Source organism: Leucopleurus acutus (assembly GCF_964270905.1).
Source record: "Leucopleurus acutus genome assembly, chromosome: 10".
Classification (NCBI taxonomy): domain Eukaryota; kingdom Metazoa; phylum Chordata; class Mammalia; order Artiodactyla; family Delphinidae; genus Leucopleurus; species Leucopleurus acutus.
Window position 1 is genome coordinate 75383298 of NC_139153.1, and position 16340 is coordinate 75399637.

Sequence of the window (16340 nt, forward strand, 5' to 3'; positions counted from 1 at the left end):
GGCTTGTTTGTTTTTAAAGGCTGGGTTTAAAGACTCACCAGTTGCTGAATTCTGAATATCAAAGCAGAGCCTTGGGGTGCAAAAACTCCTCTGGGGGAGCTACTCCACTTGAGCTCCTCCTGTTTTCTCTGTCGCTGGCTGGCTATGCTCCTCAGATGTGCTTTAAGACAAGCGCCTCTCTGGGTCCCAGGAAAGTAAACTGCCTCTTAGATCATCACGCTTGTGCTGTGACGTTGAGGGAAGGATTTCTGGGACAATAGGATTTCACACTACGTAAAAGGCCTTTGGGATCATTCAAGCTTTCATCTCCCAGGAGGCCAGTTTGGGGCTTTTCCCTACAGTCAAAAGGACTGTCTCCTTACCAGTTCTTTTCAAACATCTCCAGGGACAAAATTACCAGGGAGTCTGTGGAAAGGTTCGCTTAGAGGTGAAAATGCATCAATTCATTCTGCGTTTTGAAAGGTCTCAGGCTTATAGGATGTCTTGCTGAGAAACGTCGTCTTCCTCCCTGGGCTAAAGGAGACCCTCCTGCTTCTCCTTGGCTCTGATCAGGGGCCCCTTTTATCTCCAGAGATCCCTGGAGGCAGGTAGGTCCGGGGATTGCTTGGGTTAGAATCTGGTGATGTTTCTACAGGAAGGCCCTGTGCCGTCCTGCCCTCGCTGACCAGTGAGCCAAGTCCTGGGGCTTTCGGGCACTTGGGAGCCTCTCTCTCCACCAACAGGCAACACAGAAGGAAGGATTGTTGGAGGCGAGGGTCTGTGGCAGGTGGACTTTCTCCCAGGGTGTTCACGGGAAGAGGGAGCTGATGACTAGCTCATTTTTCTTTGTCTCCTCTGCACAGGTCCCCGTGCTCAAGCAGGGTGAGCTTTTAAGGAGGTGAAATTCAAGGAGAATGACTACAGAGCGAAATATTAGCTAAAAAACAGTTTCTTCTTTTTCATCTTGCAGTTGAGTCAGATGGTAGGAAAATTGACCCAGATGTGTATGTATTTTCTGTTCGAGTTTAAACCACATGGTTTCCCAATCAGAAAGGCCCATGGACCTTATTCCTAAGGCTCCGTCATCAAGCCACCTCCTAAATGTATCTGTCACCCATCAGAGGCTACAGTTGATTCAGAGAGCACCCGGCTTAGCAGACTCACATCCAGGAGCAACTTGAAGAGACCGGACAGTCATTTTTGGCCAATTCTTGGATTTTGGTGGGTAGTTACATGACATCACCAGTTCAAGACTTACTTAGATCATAAGAGAGAAGACCTATCTAAAAGATTCCTGGGAAACATTGAGTCCTAAAGGACTTTTTTTTAATCCTCACCCATCCCTCCACCCCCCCACTCCCATCTGCCTTCTCAGAGACCAAAATTCCCTCGTGGATAAACACAGTCAAACCCAGGCATGTAATCTCCAAGGAAACCACTCCCGTAAGCAAGCAAACCCCATGGCTGGTAGACCCCTTGGGCCTTTTGGCATTGACACTGTTCCCCTCCCCTCCCCTTCCCAGTCCCCCCAGCTTGGAATTACATGCCAATTGCCCTTCCTGGCAAGGCCTGGACAGATAAAAATGGAGATCAGCATCAAGCCAGGTACCTGATAGCATCAGACTGCGCCTGGCACTGCAGCAAACTGAGACTGTGTCTGAAATAGTTTTCCAATCTGGCCTTCAGTGCCCGAAGGGACAGGAGTGCCAGAAAGTGGTGAGTGACTGGAGGTGTGTCTGCCGGATGCCCAAATGCACACCTGCTCCATTCTTTCCATTCACTCTCTGTGTCCCCCTAACAAAGCACTGCATCTCTTTCTAATGAGAACTAAGATGGCGTTTAGCCTTGGCCTTGGAGTTACTGACAAAGAGGTGAGTGGACGAGGACAGGGTGTTGCACGTGTCTAACACAGCCTAGGAGATATTTTGATATTGGCAAAAGGGGCCAGTGACAATCCCACAGACGGGTTCGTTCTCCCGCACTGACCCCAGATACACTGAACCCAGCCCAGGCCCGAAAGGCTGAGAGCTTGACGGTTTCTCTCATTTCTGCTTGCAGGTTCCTGCCTGATCAGATGGGGGTGGTGCCGACCTTCATCAAAGACAGCAGGCTGGGGTTCCAATGATGCCAGCAAGATGCGGCCTGATAAAAACAGAAGTCTCTGGAGGTGCCGTGGAAAAGGAGTCCGTGACGCTGGAGTCCTTGGGGAGATGGTGAGTCTTTCTGCAGCAGTGATGGGGCAAGACGGCCAAGTTCAGGATCGGCTGAGGCGCTTGGCCACATCCGCATAGGCCAACTCAATCTCACTGTCGGCCGCGCAGGTGTTGGTGAACTCGTCCCGGGCATAGGCATTCTTAAGGTACCGCCACAAGCCCGTCATCTCAGCCGGGAAATCGTAGTTGCGGTATTTCTTGGCCACAGTCTACAACAGAGATGGCAGGATGGAGATGGTGTTAAAGCGTGACACAAACCACCGGGAAGGTGTTAGTGGTGTGACCGAGTGTGTGCACAGAGGGAAGACCCTCCATGCATCCCAAGGGGCCGGCAGCAAGATGCTTGTCATACACGGTGGCAGTGCTGCCTTTTTAATGCAATTTATTTTATTTTATATTTTATTTATTTTTATTTTATTGTATTTTCTCAAGCAAATATAATTCGCCCTTTGACTTAGTAATTCTGCTTCCAGGGATTTTTTTCCTTAGGAAATACTATGGGTGTACAAGAAGATCTAGCTACACACATAGGACCGTAGGACTATTTGGAATAGCAAAAAATGGAATCCAACACAAATGTCCAGCAACACGTGAATGGATAAATACGTTATCATACATATCTGGAGAGCCATGAAAAATGATGCTGCAGAGGAAATCCCAGTGACTTGGAAAACGCTTCAAGAGAGGCCGTTAAGTTTGAAGTGTAGTATAAGGCATTTGGAGAAATATGTAGGATGACTAGAAGTATATACACCAATCTATTACCAGTGGTTATGTCTGCTTGATTGAATTACAGACAACCTTTTTTTTTCTTTTTTCCCCATCCACTTTGCTTTACTAAGCATCCTTATTTACAGAAGAGAATACAAAGCATAAAACGTAAGTTAGGTATAGCAATGTATATGGAGGTTCAGGGTATGTGGGAGTGAACAGAGATTTCTGTTCTCTCCTTAGCTTACCACACTCGGGGCTGTGGACCTGGGCGTTCTGAGGAAGTGGTGTTTGTGTTGAGAGACACAGTAGCATAGTGGTTAAAAGCGTGGGCTCTGGATCCCAGCTGACTGGATCTGCAATCCTGACCACACTACTTGACAGCTGTGTGACCTTGGACTAGTTACTTAACTTCTCTGAGCCCCAAATTCTTTTCCTCTAAAATGGAGGTAATAAGATGAGCTACCTTGGAGTAATAAATCAGTTAATACACATAAAATGATTGGGGGTGGGGGGGCTGGCTCATACTAAGTGCTCAATAAAGATGACCTGTTGTCAGAATTCACTGAGACCCACCTTTTGCCCACTGCATGCATTCCTTCCCTAGGTAGGGGCTGCGTGGTCTCTTTAATAAGGTCTCTCTAGCCAGGGAGGGCTTCAAAGACGTGAGACCTGTGAGTCACAGGGGGTCTCACACTCGGAAGGGCCCTGCTCTTGGTTTAACACTCTGCTGTCAACATCTGGAAACTGAAGACTTTTTTAACGGGCACCCTTTTAGTTTCGCTGGGCACTGGGGCCTGCACATTGACTAGTCTTGCCTCTACCCCTCGGGAACCGGGGAGGAGAGAGCAAAGAGTAGCCTCTCTCCTACACCACTGACTTCTGACTCCTTTCCTTGCTTTCTTTTTAAAGAGGTCACCAGATCACTGGCCCAGGGATCCTCCCACACAGGGAACGCCCCAGACCAGCCACTTCGGGCTTTCATCTTCATCTGGGCGCCAGTGCTGTGCCGGGTTCCCCAGAAAGCAGTTCTGAGTGAGGGACACCGATGACCTATTGTGTGAACAGCTCAGTTGCATAGACACGACCACGTTCCAGGGAGGATGCATTTCCCCGCTCCGATCTCCCACATCGGTTTTGAACTTCCATTACGGCCCTAAGCTCTATTCTACTCCGAATCACAGTCAGTTCCTATCCCCCCCTCTCTTCCCTAGCTTGTGAGCGGTATGAGGACAGGAACCACAGCTTCTTCATTTCTGTCTCCCTTGATAACCTCAATAATGCTGTTGATAAGAGTAACAACAATAGCAAACATCTATTCCCTCTGTGCTCTGCACCAGGCACTGCCTTAAGCACTTGGCAAGCTACTGAAATCCCTAAATAACACTACAAGGAAGAGTGTGTTATATTCCCATTTTACAGATGAGAAAAATAAGGCAGAGAGAGGTTAAACAAGCAGGGAGGGATTCAATAAAAAGTTGTATTTAATCTTTACCATCTTGTTATCCGAACATCAGACAGAGTGCATCTAGTGTCAAACGTATATGATCACTTAACTTTAAAGCCTGCAGATCCTTTGCAATGAGCAAACTGGAGTCACAGGAGATTTAGTGGTTTATACAATATTACACAGAAAAATAGTTCAACCAGTATGTTATCTATAATTTTCTATTAATCACTAATATCTATTACAGTCTAATCCAATTCTGTCCTGCTGTCTAATCCAATTCTTTCCACTTTGCCACTCAGCCTTATGTAAATGATAAAGGAATAGCTCTACTCAGAATCCCTCCTGTGCCAATTATTCAGCTACTGTTGCTTTATCTCCAGACCTACCGGTGTAGCTGTACCGGCTTCTTGGTGATGCTGGGACTGGGACTGCAAACCTTACCTCTGCTTTGCCGGCAACTCCCCTGAGGCTATGACAACAGGGGGTGCTAGAGAGAGGCTGCGCGACTGGAGGAGGGAACAGGGACTGGCCCCTTCCTGTGGGTTTCCTGTTCCTATGAGAGTCTCCTTTTCTCCAGTAGCAGCAGCTGAATCCAGTTTGCCATTCTGCAAACGCTCACAGGACCCATGTCCTCACACCAGCTCAGAGAGGCCGGCACACAACAGTGAGCCCACCACCGAGCTTGGGTCCCAGCCCTACAGGCCTCTCTGAACCCAGTCCTCAGCCCCAGCTAAGCAGCACCCCACCTCGGAGGTCCAAGGTGTAGCTCTGTGGGATCCCTCATGGAGTTCTAGGGGTTTTTTGTTCTTTAATTTATTTTGTTGAAGTGTAGTTGATTTACAATGTCGTGTTCATTTCTGCTGTACAGCAAAGTGACTCAGTTATACATATATATTACACATTCTTTTTCATATTATTTTCCATTATGGTTTATCCCAGGATATTGAATAGAGTTCCCTGTGCTGTACAGTAGGACCTTGCTGCTTATCCAGTCTATGTACACTAGTTTGCATTTGCTCATCCCAAACTCCCAGTCCGTCCCTCCCCCACCCCTGCCGTTGGCAACCACACGTCTGTTCTCTCTGTCTGTGACTCTGTTTCGTAGATAAGTTCATTTGGGTCATATTTTAGATTCCACATATAAGGGATATCATACGGTGTTCGTCTTTCTCTTTCTGACTTGCTTCACTTAGTATGATGATCTCTAGGTCCATCTATATTGCTGCAAATGGGATTGTTTCATTCTTTTTTATGGCTGAGTAGTATTCCATTGCATATACATATGTACATATACGTATACACACACATATATATATTACATCTTCTTTATCCATTCATCTGTCAATGGACATTTTAGGTTGTTTCCATGTCTTGGCTATTGTATAGTTCAAGTTTGGATCATCCCAACCTCTTCCCTCTGCCCTGCTGCCCTGAAGGAGGAACCTCAAGGGACATTTTGGCTTCCTAGTTCTTAGTACTTCTTCATATGAAATTATCTCGGTTAAAATAACTGGTTTGGGGTGGTCACTACGGAAGCCACCTGGCAATGTGTGTCTAGCATAGGTGTGGCCGATAACACAGGGGATGGAATCAGGGTCCTTCGACAGAACCCTCTGCTCACTGCAAGACGGCGGCTCCTTGGGTTTGCTCGCGAACCTACAGGAAAGGCTGTCTTGGGTAATGAGAAAATCCATGCAGGGGTGGAGGTTCCACCAAGGGACGCAGCTGGAAATTGCCAGAGTGAATGAAAAGGGCCCACACGATGCAAAGCGATGCAGCCCCTGTGGAAAACAGTATGACGTTTTCGCAAAAATCTAGAACTAGAACCACCGCATGATCCAGTAATTCCACTCCTGTTTATACCCTAAAATAACAAGAACAGTATTTCAAAAAGATACATGCACCCCAGTGTTCATAGCAGCACTATTTACAATAGCCAAGACATGGAAGCAACCCAAGTGCCCATCAACAGATGACTGGATAAAGAAGATGTGGTCTATATACAATGGAATATTACTCAGCCTTAAAAAAGAATGAAATAATGCTATTTGCAGCAACATGGATGGCCTTGGAGGGCATTATGCTAAATGGAAGAAGTCACACGGAGAGACACAAATCATGCGTGTTATCATTTATATGTGGAATCTAAAAAAGAGAACAAACTAGTGAATCTAACAGAGACAGATTCATAGATACAGAGAACAGACTAGTGGTTACCAGAGGGAAGGAGCAAAATAGAGGCTAGGAGATCAAGAGGCACAAAATACTACGTATAAAAAAAGCTACAAAGATGTACAATATGGGGAATACAGCCAGTATTTTATAGTTAACTATAAGTGCAGTATAACCTTTAAAAATCATGAATCACTATGTTGTACACCTGTAACTTATATTGTACATGAACTATACTTCAATTTAAAAAATGGAAAAAAACAGAAAGGAAAGGCCCACAATAAGGTCAAGGCATCGATCAAAAAATATTTTTCAAAAAAAAAATATTTTTCAAAATTATAAACTGATCCGTGGGGCAGCCTCAAGTCTCTACGTGCTGGAATGCATTTTCAAGTTTTTAAAGCATGTATATAATATGGGCTTGAAAACGGCAGAGATGCACCTTATGAAAATATATTTGTATTTATATATATAGCTCCCTTCCTGTTTGCTTCAGCAGCTGAACAGGTCCCTGTGCCACGTGAGGGTCCAGGGGCCGAGGGTCCCAGGGGCAGCCACAAGAGTCCCGTGTGTCCCTCCCTGCCCGGGGGGACCATGACCTTGGCCAGAGCTGGTTCTTTCCTCACACGTTGGCTTGTGTGGGGAGATGAGAATACAAGGCAGCCAGGCAACGAAAGTTCAAACCAGGCTGTCCGTGAGCAGCGGGGCCAGAGCAACTCAGCCTCCAAGGATGCAGCCATACCGAAGGAGAGCCAATGAGAGAGAGAGGGAGAGGACGCGCACGGCAGAAGCTCTGACGTCCGCAGGAACGTCCACGCTCATGTTCTGAATTTGCTTTCATATGAAAACAGTTAGCTCCCCCAGCCCAGATGAAGTCTTGGCGTCTGAAGCCAAAATGGAGGTCTGACTTGGTTGCCCCTTCGCGCTTTCCACACTTCAGAGGTTTGCCAGGGCTCTGGGATCTGATAAGCTGGGTCAGCAGAAATCCAAGAAGACGGGAGGTGAGGCCCAGCCTTTGTCCCCTCGCGGGCCATCCTCCCTCCGATCCCCAGCTCCTCCAAGTAAATGACACACTGAACTTCATCCCAGGACAGGAGTGTAACTTAGTCGTCCAGGGCTGGAGGAACTGGAGAAACCAGAGGATGAAGCGTGAGGCCTGGAAGATCCATTTGTTCACCTGATCAGACACGTGGTTCTTGAGTGGGTGGTCAACCCACGTGTGAGTGACAGGAGGAGGGACGGAAGTGAGGGGAAGAGGCGAGGAGGAATGTAATCCACATCTCTTCTTTTGGGCATGAGAGAAATGATTCCCCCAAAGAGTAAAAGGCCTGGCCCAACTCCTGCTGCACCCACGGGACCAGAACTTGGGTCTCCGGACTTCTAGAACAGGGTTCTTTCCATTACCTCACTCTGACAGTGTGACTGATAGAATCATATCACGCCTAATGGTGCCACTTGTTCCTCAGGAAATGAGAAAAAAAGATGTTTTGGAGGTGGGGAGGGCGTGCAGTAATTAATAACTTCAAAGACATAGCTTGGCTGGACCTACCAGTGACCATTGGCTTGGCCCAAACCCAAAGTGTCTTCTTATTAATAGACTGAATTTGCTCTGCCCATCAGCCCTGGCAAGCATGATTCTCTCCCAGCCTCCAGCCCTGACGTGTCCCGCAGGAGCACCGGTGTGTGCACAGCTAACATTTCAACTCAAGCTGGCATGTGTTCTGATTGGAGGGCTCTGATTTCCAGCTCAGGACATCAGCTGAAAACCAGTAGGCAGATATCCAGCTGATAAATGATTGAATCTGGTTCTCCTTAGTGACAGGCGGAAAGAAACTGGGGATCACAAGCTAGGTGATCAAATGGTCAATCAGTGAGTATTTATTAAAGGGCCACCATGTACCCACCATCATGCTTGGAGAAGACCTGTCCTCACAGAGCTTTTTGTCTGAGACAATAAAATATTAACACGTGTAACGTAGAGAGCAGTCTAGCTCTACGATCACACTGTAATTTTCTCTGGTCTGGTGAGAGTCAGAAAAGGATGTGATAGAAAACAAACTATGGTTACCAATGGGGATAGTTGGGGGGCGAGGGGTGGAGATAAATTGGGAGTTTGGGATTAACATATACACACTACTATATATAACATAGATAGACAACAACAGTATAGCACAGGGAACTATACTCAATATCTCGTAATAACCTATAATGGAAAAGAATCTGAAAAAGAATATATATATATATATATATATATATATATATATAAAAAACCAGATCACTTTGCTGAACATCCGGAACTAACACAACATTGTAAGTCAACTATACTCCAAGAAAGATGATTTTAAAACAAACAAATAAAATGGTTAAAAAAAATAAAAATGAAAAAAAAGGATGTGAGAAGAAGTATTAGTGTAGAGAAATGTGGGAGACACAACTGCTGTCTCCAAATGAGTTGAAGAGAGCAGCCCTGTTTCGTGTTGCTCCAGAGAACCAAGGGAGCAGGGAGGCACGTTTGGGCTCCATATGAAGAAGGATGGTTTAATAACTGGAACCGTCCAAAATAGTAGGGCTGGCTCGGTAGGCAGAGGGCTCTTCATCATCAGAAACGTGCAGTCACAGCTGCACAGAAGCCTGTCACAGACACACAGGAAGGGGTCCACTTTGGGGTGGGAGATTAGGGTGACCTCAGAATTTCCCCCTTCTTTCCAATTCTCAGACCCTAAGGCTGGTATAGGAAAGGATTACACTGCAGGTTAACCGTGATCAGTAAGTGCAGCAGTAGCAAGAAAATCCAGCTCTTCAACTGGTAGATGAGGAAGATGGCTGCCTGCCCCAGAGAGTGGCTACAGGGAATCAGAAGGTGCATCTGCCCACAAAGAAAACATGCATATGAGGGCACGCTTAATAGAGATGTCGGGGTGGAGGTGTGGCCAGTGAAAACCTATGAGGAAGAGGTAAGGAAGAGGCCTGTGGAGTGACAGGACTATATATAACAGGACAATAATAGCAACTATTATCTATCGAGCCCTTACAATATGGCAGGAACGTTCAGGCCACAGTTAGTCTCCCAACAGGCCTAGTTAAACAATACATGCCTATGTTACAGGTGTAACCTGGAGCTCAGAGAGGCTATACAGCCAGCATGCTGCGGAGGCTGACTCGGGGTCCCGGTTCGCGTGACTTCCGAGCTCTGATTCTCCGTCAGCAGGCGGCACTGCCCTCGCCTCACCTCCACAGGTGACCCGGGCCTTTGATGGAGCTGGATCTGGGGAGCATCTGCAGATAGATTAAGCGTTTTTACCTTGACCACATGGAGCTTGGGCAGCAGGTTGCAGTCGGCCAGGGTCAGCTCGTCTCCATCCAGGAACTTGCGCCGGGAGCCCTTGTCATCGTCCCCGCAAGTGCTGGAGTCGATCTCCTCCGGCAGAGGGGTGCTCAGGTAGTCATCCAGTTTCTTCAGTGCCTTGGTCAGGCCTCGCTCAAGGGCTGGCGTGGGACAGCAAAAGAAGTGTCTTTAGTCAACCTTCCTGCCGCTGGAGACAGCCACGGGGTCTTCAGAGCAAAGGAGCTTATCCAGAATCCTGTCCGCCTCATGATACTGGCTCCCCCCGTACTACAGAGTACCTGACCGCCAGGTACACGATGCCGTAGAAGAGTATTAAACAGCCTGAAAAAGCAAACCTTAACCAAACAATAAACATTTGCTCATCCTTTTTCTTTGGAAAAGATCATATAAATACAGAAATACAACCATCAGGATATCTGTCAAAGCTTGTACAATTCCTCTCCAACAGATGCAATAATAATCGTCAGTTTTCACTTTCTTCTTTTGCTCATCTAAATCTTGCCGATATTCCGCAATAAACCCGCATAAAAATTTTGTAGAAAGAAAGAACTATTAAATAAGTAAACAACAACGGCAGAGAGGTCCTAGGACAGAGATAGGCACCAGATTTGGGGGCAGCCTTAGCTATGGCTAGCCCAACCTCAGGAGGAGAGGTGTGAAGGCTTCCAGGAAGACATGACATACGACAGTAAGCACCCATGTCCGGGGCTGCCCCCAGGGAACCAGCGGGTATCAAGGAGGCATCCTTGAGTTTAATCTAGAGGGGTTGCTCTAAAAATCAGAGCGGTCCAAAATGGAATGGCCAACGCACCGGGCAGCAGGTTCCACCAGAAATGTGCGACCCTGCCTGCATGGAAACCTGTCACGGATACAGCTCAAAGGGTGAAAATCCGAGGGAAGACAATGTGGCAGAAGATTCTTCCTGTCTTGCCCCAGTGATTATCTAGCAAATAATTCACTTACGTATAAGAACAGAACAAAATACTCAGAAGAGCAGCTATAGAAAATCACTGTCACTCAGAGTCATTCCACCCGAAATCTCACCGACCACTCCAGTCAGAGAACCCTAACCTAGAACCTGTCCACCGGAGCGCTGGAGGAGATGGCTAGCCAGGTCATTGGCCAATGCACCTGTCATCAGCCCACCCTCCAATGACTGTTTTTTCCAGACTCTAGTTTAGAGATTGACACCGAGACAGTGGGAATCAGGCTGGATGTTAATTTCAGCAGCTAAAAGGAGGGAGCTGCCTCTGGAGGAAGAGCCCAGAGGACTGTGCTCTCGCTCAGATTTTCCCCAAATGTGCCTTCTGTTAGCTCCTCCTCGCATAACCCGTGTTTGTCTTTTCATAGAAAGACTTTGTCTGAGACAATGAAACGACACCAGCCCAAGATACATCAACTGAACGCTTACTGGAACATGTGAAAACAGGCTGGAGGTTGGATGTGGTTTCTCAACACTTCCTTCTCCCTGGCATTTGAACTTGGACTTCATCATCTGCTTTGTGTTTCCAGTTTGGGAGAACAGAGTGAGCGGGGCTGGGAAAAATGCTTGTATTCCCCTTAGTAATTGTCTAGACTGGGATGGGACGGCAAGCCTATGCAAGCGCACCAGCAGAGGGCGCCAACAATACTTCTTAGCACCCCAGCTCACCCCCACTGAAGCAGCTGTGATTTATACTGGGTCTCTTTGCTTCCACAAATCCCGCTACCCCTTTCAGTTATGGAGATGATGACAAAATCTTGATTCTAATGGAGAAAGGAAAAATCGGATAGAACGCCTGCTGAAATGCGATGAGCTGATATCACCCGCGGGAAAGAGACATTGATGGGATATGAGACATTGCAGGTTCTAACTCCAAATGCCCCCAGACACCTGAGCAGGTCCCTGCCCGAGTGCCCAGTCTTGGAAACGTGAAACTTGGTAAGAGAGGCCTAGAACAGCAACTGAAGCTCTTTGGGAGGATAGTTCTGGAGAAATTTCAACTCTCTCTCCAGCCGTCTCTTAAGGTGGAAGGGTAAAGTTTGGCAATGGGCAGGGTCATTGCCTTATGTTACAACGACGACACGCCACGTAACGTATCAAGTCAGGATGTTCTGAGGACATCTTCCGAGTGTCAGTTGCATCACTCATGTTTGTGCATTTTTGATCAGGAACGTGAAGGCCAGAGTTGGCGATAATCACGGTAGAGAAAAGAGGAGACGAGGCAGCAGGGAAGGGCCCATGTGACAGAGCTAACCCTGTGTTTAATTTTTGACCCCTCCCAGGGTGAATTTACTGTGATGCTGCTGAGGCTTACCCTCCAAGGCCTTGAACTTGACTTTTCAAATCCCCCATTTATTGTATTGGCTTCCGACTCCACAAATCCTGGAAATGACCCTGATCCTGGCATTTACGAAGTGTGACGGTGGGCAAGTTCCTCAACCTCTCTGAGCATCGCTTTTCTCATCTCAACTGCAGGATTAAAAATCCCTAACTCTCATAAGGCCATCGGGAGGATTAACTCAGCCAATGCGGGGAAAGTGCGTCACGCAGTGCCTGGCTCCTATTAGGACATCAGTTAATGACACTTACTGCCATTGTGTTACCAAACGTGGCAGTCACCCCTGCTCTGTCCCTCACCCCACACTCTTGGTCAGTATATTCCTCAAAAAATCCGAGGTACGGCAGAGCACGAGAGATTCTAAGCTCCAATTCTGAAGCCCAGTCCCTAGAGGAGGAAATTCAATGGCCTGCAGCTTGGCTTCTCTTACTGACTGAATGTCCAGCCACAGCCCTGTCCCTTACCCTCCCTCGGGATCCTTCTCGGTGACAAGCCGTGCTGAGAGGCAGGGCCAGAGGGAGATAGGAGTTCCTGTGTGCTAACACACTGCTGTGTTGTTGAATGACAAAGACCAGCGCCAACACATTCTCTGCTGCTTCTTTCCCCCCTACCTGCCAACTCATTCCTTCCTCTGACCCCCGCTCAATCTGGCATCCATAGAATTTAATGATCTCTTTTGGCTAATGGTACCCAGGTCATGAAACCGTTGCTGTTAAACTTTCTGCTCTGGTGAGAGTGAAGGGGATGTGAAAGAAACCAGAGCGACAAGAAGATGTTAATTCCTTCTGTGTTGGCATTTGAAACCCTCCCTCCAAAAGACTTCCTCTGAGTAGCAGGACGGCGTTGGGCAGGGAGGGGGTGGGGGGGAACCTCAGAGAGCAGCAAGCAAGCCTGAGGCCAGGGGACCCTGAGACCCGGGACCACTAACGTCCCAGGCACTGGATGGAGCCCCAGTCCTTGAACTGCTTTCTTCCCCTCTCCACCCCGCCCTTCCCGTAAAGATTTATTCCGTACCACACACAAACACACTGGGTGAAATATGTGATGAGGAAACAAGGGGAAGAGTTCGTAAATATTCTCAGCCATATGCAAACAATCTCAAATTTATTTTTCTCTTTTTTAAGGAGGAAAAAAAAAAAATCCACCCATTCCATGATCACTTCCAGATTCACTGAGGTTGATATTACATAAGACCCAATATTGTTTTCTCTTCGTAGAGAAATAATGACTTGGAAACGGCAATTTGAGCTAAGAAAATAATATACTCTTACCCGGGCATGGAGGCTGAATGGGGACCGGGGAGCCAAGACTCAGCCTCCAACAAGCTCTTGCAAGCAGGGCCCAGCCCGGGTTTGCTGGCACGCTTTGTGCAGCGGGGATATCAAGCAGCAAAGAGCCACGCAGACCCCGGGGGCTCAACATTCGCTTGGAGTTGAGCGATGTCACAGGTGACCTTTGAAAGGACAGGAGCAGCCCTGTGGGCCCAGGTTGCTATGTTTTCAGTTTCTCGTGTGTTATTTTTCTCTGGCACGTGAACTTGCAGACAGGTAAGAACCAGGGGTCCACCTCTGATCATGGTCCGCAGCCTGGATGGGGGTCTGTTCACCTCTCCCGTGGAGAAGGAGATGGTGGTCACTGGGAGCCTACCCCAGAGCGGGCACCCTGGACCCTGCTGTGTTCCTTTCCCTGCTCGAAACCTGTTCCCCAGCACCGGCACGAAATACAGTCACTGATGTTCTGAAGTGGACCAGGGGTGTTTATGCCACTGATCATTTAAATACACAACGAAGCTATTGAGATGAGAGTTATTATTCATCCCCATTGAACAGATAAAGACATTGTGTCTTAGTCCCATCCAAGGCACACAGGCCTGTGCCAGCAGGCTGTCCAAACGACTCCTGGCGCGTACCATGAAAAAAGTACCTTGTTTTTTTTTTGTTTTTTTTTTTTTGTGGTACCTCCTGGCACTGGGGAGATGGGAAGCCTGAGGTCTGTCGGGTGGGCGGCTTGGGGAGGCTACCACAGGGGCTCTGTCTCTTCTCAGTGACGCTGACCCTCCACATCCTTCCAGAGTAACCGTGGGGATGTTGACCCTTGGGTGGTGGTCAGAGGTGGGATACTGCTTGCCTCTGCCCGAAACTTTGATTGGGAAGAATACCCGAGCAAGGCACCCCATGGGGCTCCCCAGACACGTCTCTGGTTCCCTTTCTCCCTGCCTCGCTGTCCTCCTTCATCCCCAAAACCCCTGTTTCCATTTCCTACGTCCAAGATTCCATCAACCACAGAGCAGCTATCCTCCCTGTGAGCTGAGTCCTCCAGGCCTGGCTCCTGACGTGATAAAATGGAGAGAGAAAAAGGCATCTAGGACATTTTAAGACAATAGCTTGGCTTGCAAGGCTACTGTCTTGTTGAAAATGCTATTTTGAATATCAGAAGCTAACTATTAAATTCTTTTTTCTTTCTTAGAATTCCTTCTATAGAAACCCTCATCTCTCATGGAGTTGATGGAGGCCTAGGACAGATTAGAGTTAGGTACTCAGGAAAATATTTTCAAAATAGTAATCCTATCATATGAATGAAAAGCAAAATGAGGATTTAAAACCAGGGCTGCTGGATTCTAAAACTTAAACTTCTTCTACTCTGCAAGGCCATGTCTGGATGCTATGCGCTGGCCCACTGCTCCTTGGGGGTCCACCCAGCCTGCCGTCTTCCTTCCATACTGCAGACCTTTCTCACGTACCCTTATCCTCTGACAAGAGTGTGGCTGTCAGGATACCATTCCTCATGTCCTAGCTTCCAGCTTTTTTTTTTTTTTGCGGTACGCGGGCCTCTCACTGTTGTGGCCTCTCCCGTTGCGGAACACAGGCTCTGGACGCGCAGGTTCAGCAGACGTGGCCCACGGGCCCAGCCGCTCCGCGGCATGTGGGATCTTCCCGGACCAGGGCACGAACCTGCGTCCCCTGCATCGGCAGGCGGACTCTCAACCACTGCGCCACCAGGGAAGCCCTAGCTTCCAGCTATTTGATAACATATTTGTACTCTGCTATTAACGGGTTGATTTCAGCTATAATCCTTGGTGCTCTTGGTAACCATGATTGGCTCTAGAAGGAGTAATCTCTGAAGAGAGAGCCTACCAGGGCCCTTTACATCATTCCTCAGTAACAAATAGCAACTCTGCCTGTAGTCGGGGCCAGTGCTGTCCCATTGCCTCAGTGACAGCAAAACATCGGGGTGAAGAAAGAAATACATTTGGGTTTCACCTATGAAGGAAGAAATATCTAGATATTGAGAAACGCCTGGCTGACTGAATGAAGTTTTCATTTTCATCTTCTCATTTGAGACCATGTCAATATAAAGGATGCAAAAAAAAAAAAAAAAAAGCTGCTGTGGTTTGAGGGAGACCACAACAGAGATGTTTCTGGCCATCACATATTCTTGGAGGGAAAATACAAAGATGGCCTCACCTTGTTGATATTCGATAGCTTTAAGCATGAATGAAAATGTGATGGGAAAAACAACAACAAAAAAATCAAATAGAATTTACTATCACTTCTTCCTCACCTTTTGGAGAAAGAAGGCTTTCTTTAGAAACCAAGGGAGGTCAAATTGTTCTTCCGTGAGATGCCCAGGGCCAAAGATCCAGGAGACAGGAGGGGGCGGGGGCAGCAGAAAGGCCCAGGAGAGTTATGGGAGGTGGGGGAAGAGAAGCGGTGGGCCAGGTGAGCAGAAATGTAGATGCTGTCATAAAGAATACAATTTTGAGGAGAGAAAAAGATGTTCTAAGGGCATATGTAGGACTTTCAGCTTTGTGACGGGCAGTGTAATTTCCTCTCACTAAACATCTTCTGTAAAGGTCTGAATTCCTCTTCCAGGTTTTGGAATTAGAGTCATGTAGCTTTTCTCTGTTTCCAAGAGTCCTTAAAGAGAGGAAGGTGGCCCAGTTATATCTGGGTTACATGAGTATGAATGACCACATAGAGGGAAAATTATAAAGCAGGTAGAAACTGGGGGCCACATCCACTCTGATTCACAGTGACCCTTCTAGAACACAAAGCAGGTAAGGGGTGACTGATCCCCTCGGCCCCTTAACTCTTAAAGCCGTGTCTCTGCCGGGTCCTTAGACCACAGTGAGGCAGAAATGGCAGCAG

At 47.6% G+C, this 16340-nt stretch overlaps 1 protein-coding gene across 1 annotated transcript in view; it reads right to left on the reverse strand.

The window, feature by feature from the left end:
• Positions 1-1511: 1511 nt before the first annotated feature.
• Positions 1512-16340, reverse strand: part of CLIC5 (chloride intracellular channel 5) — a 102345-nt gene continuing 87516 nt past the window's right edge. The window contains exons 5-6 of the mRNA XM_082847729.1: positions 9827-10011; positions 1512-2401 (exon numbers count right to left, since the gene is read on the reverse strand). Coding sequence (XP_082703855.1) covers positions 2234-2401; positions 9827-10011 — 353 coding nt within the window. The 3' untranslated portion in view covers positions 1512-2233. The remainder of the gene's footprint in view (positions 2402-9826; positions 10012-16340) is intronic.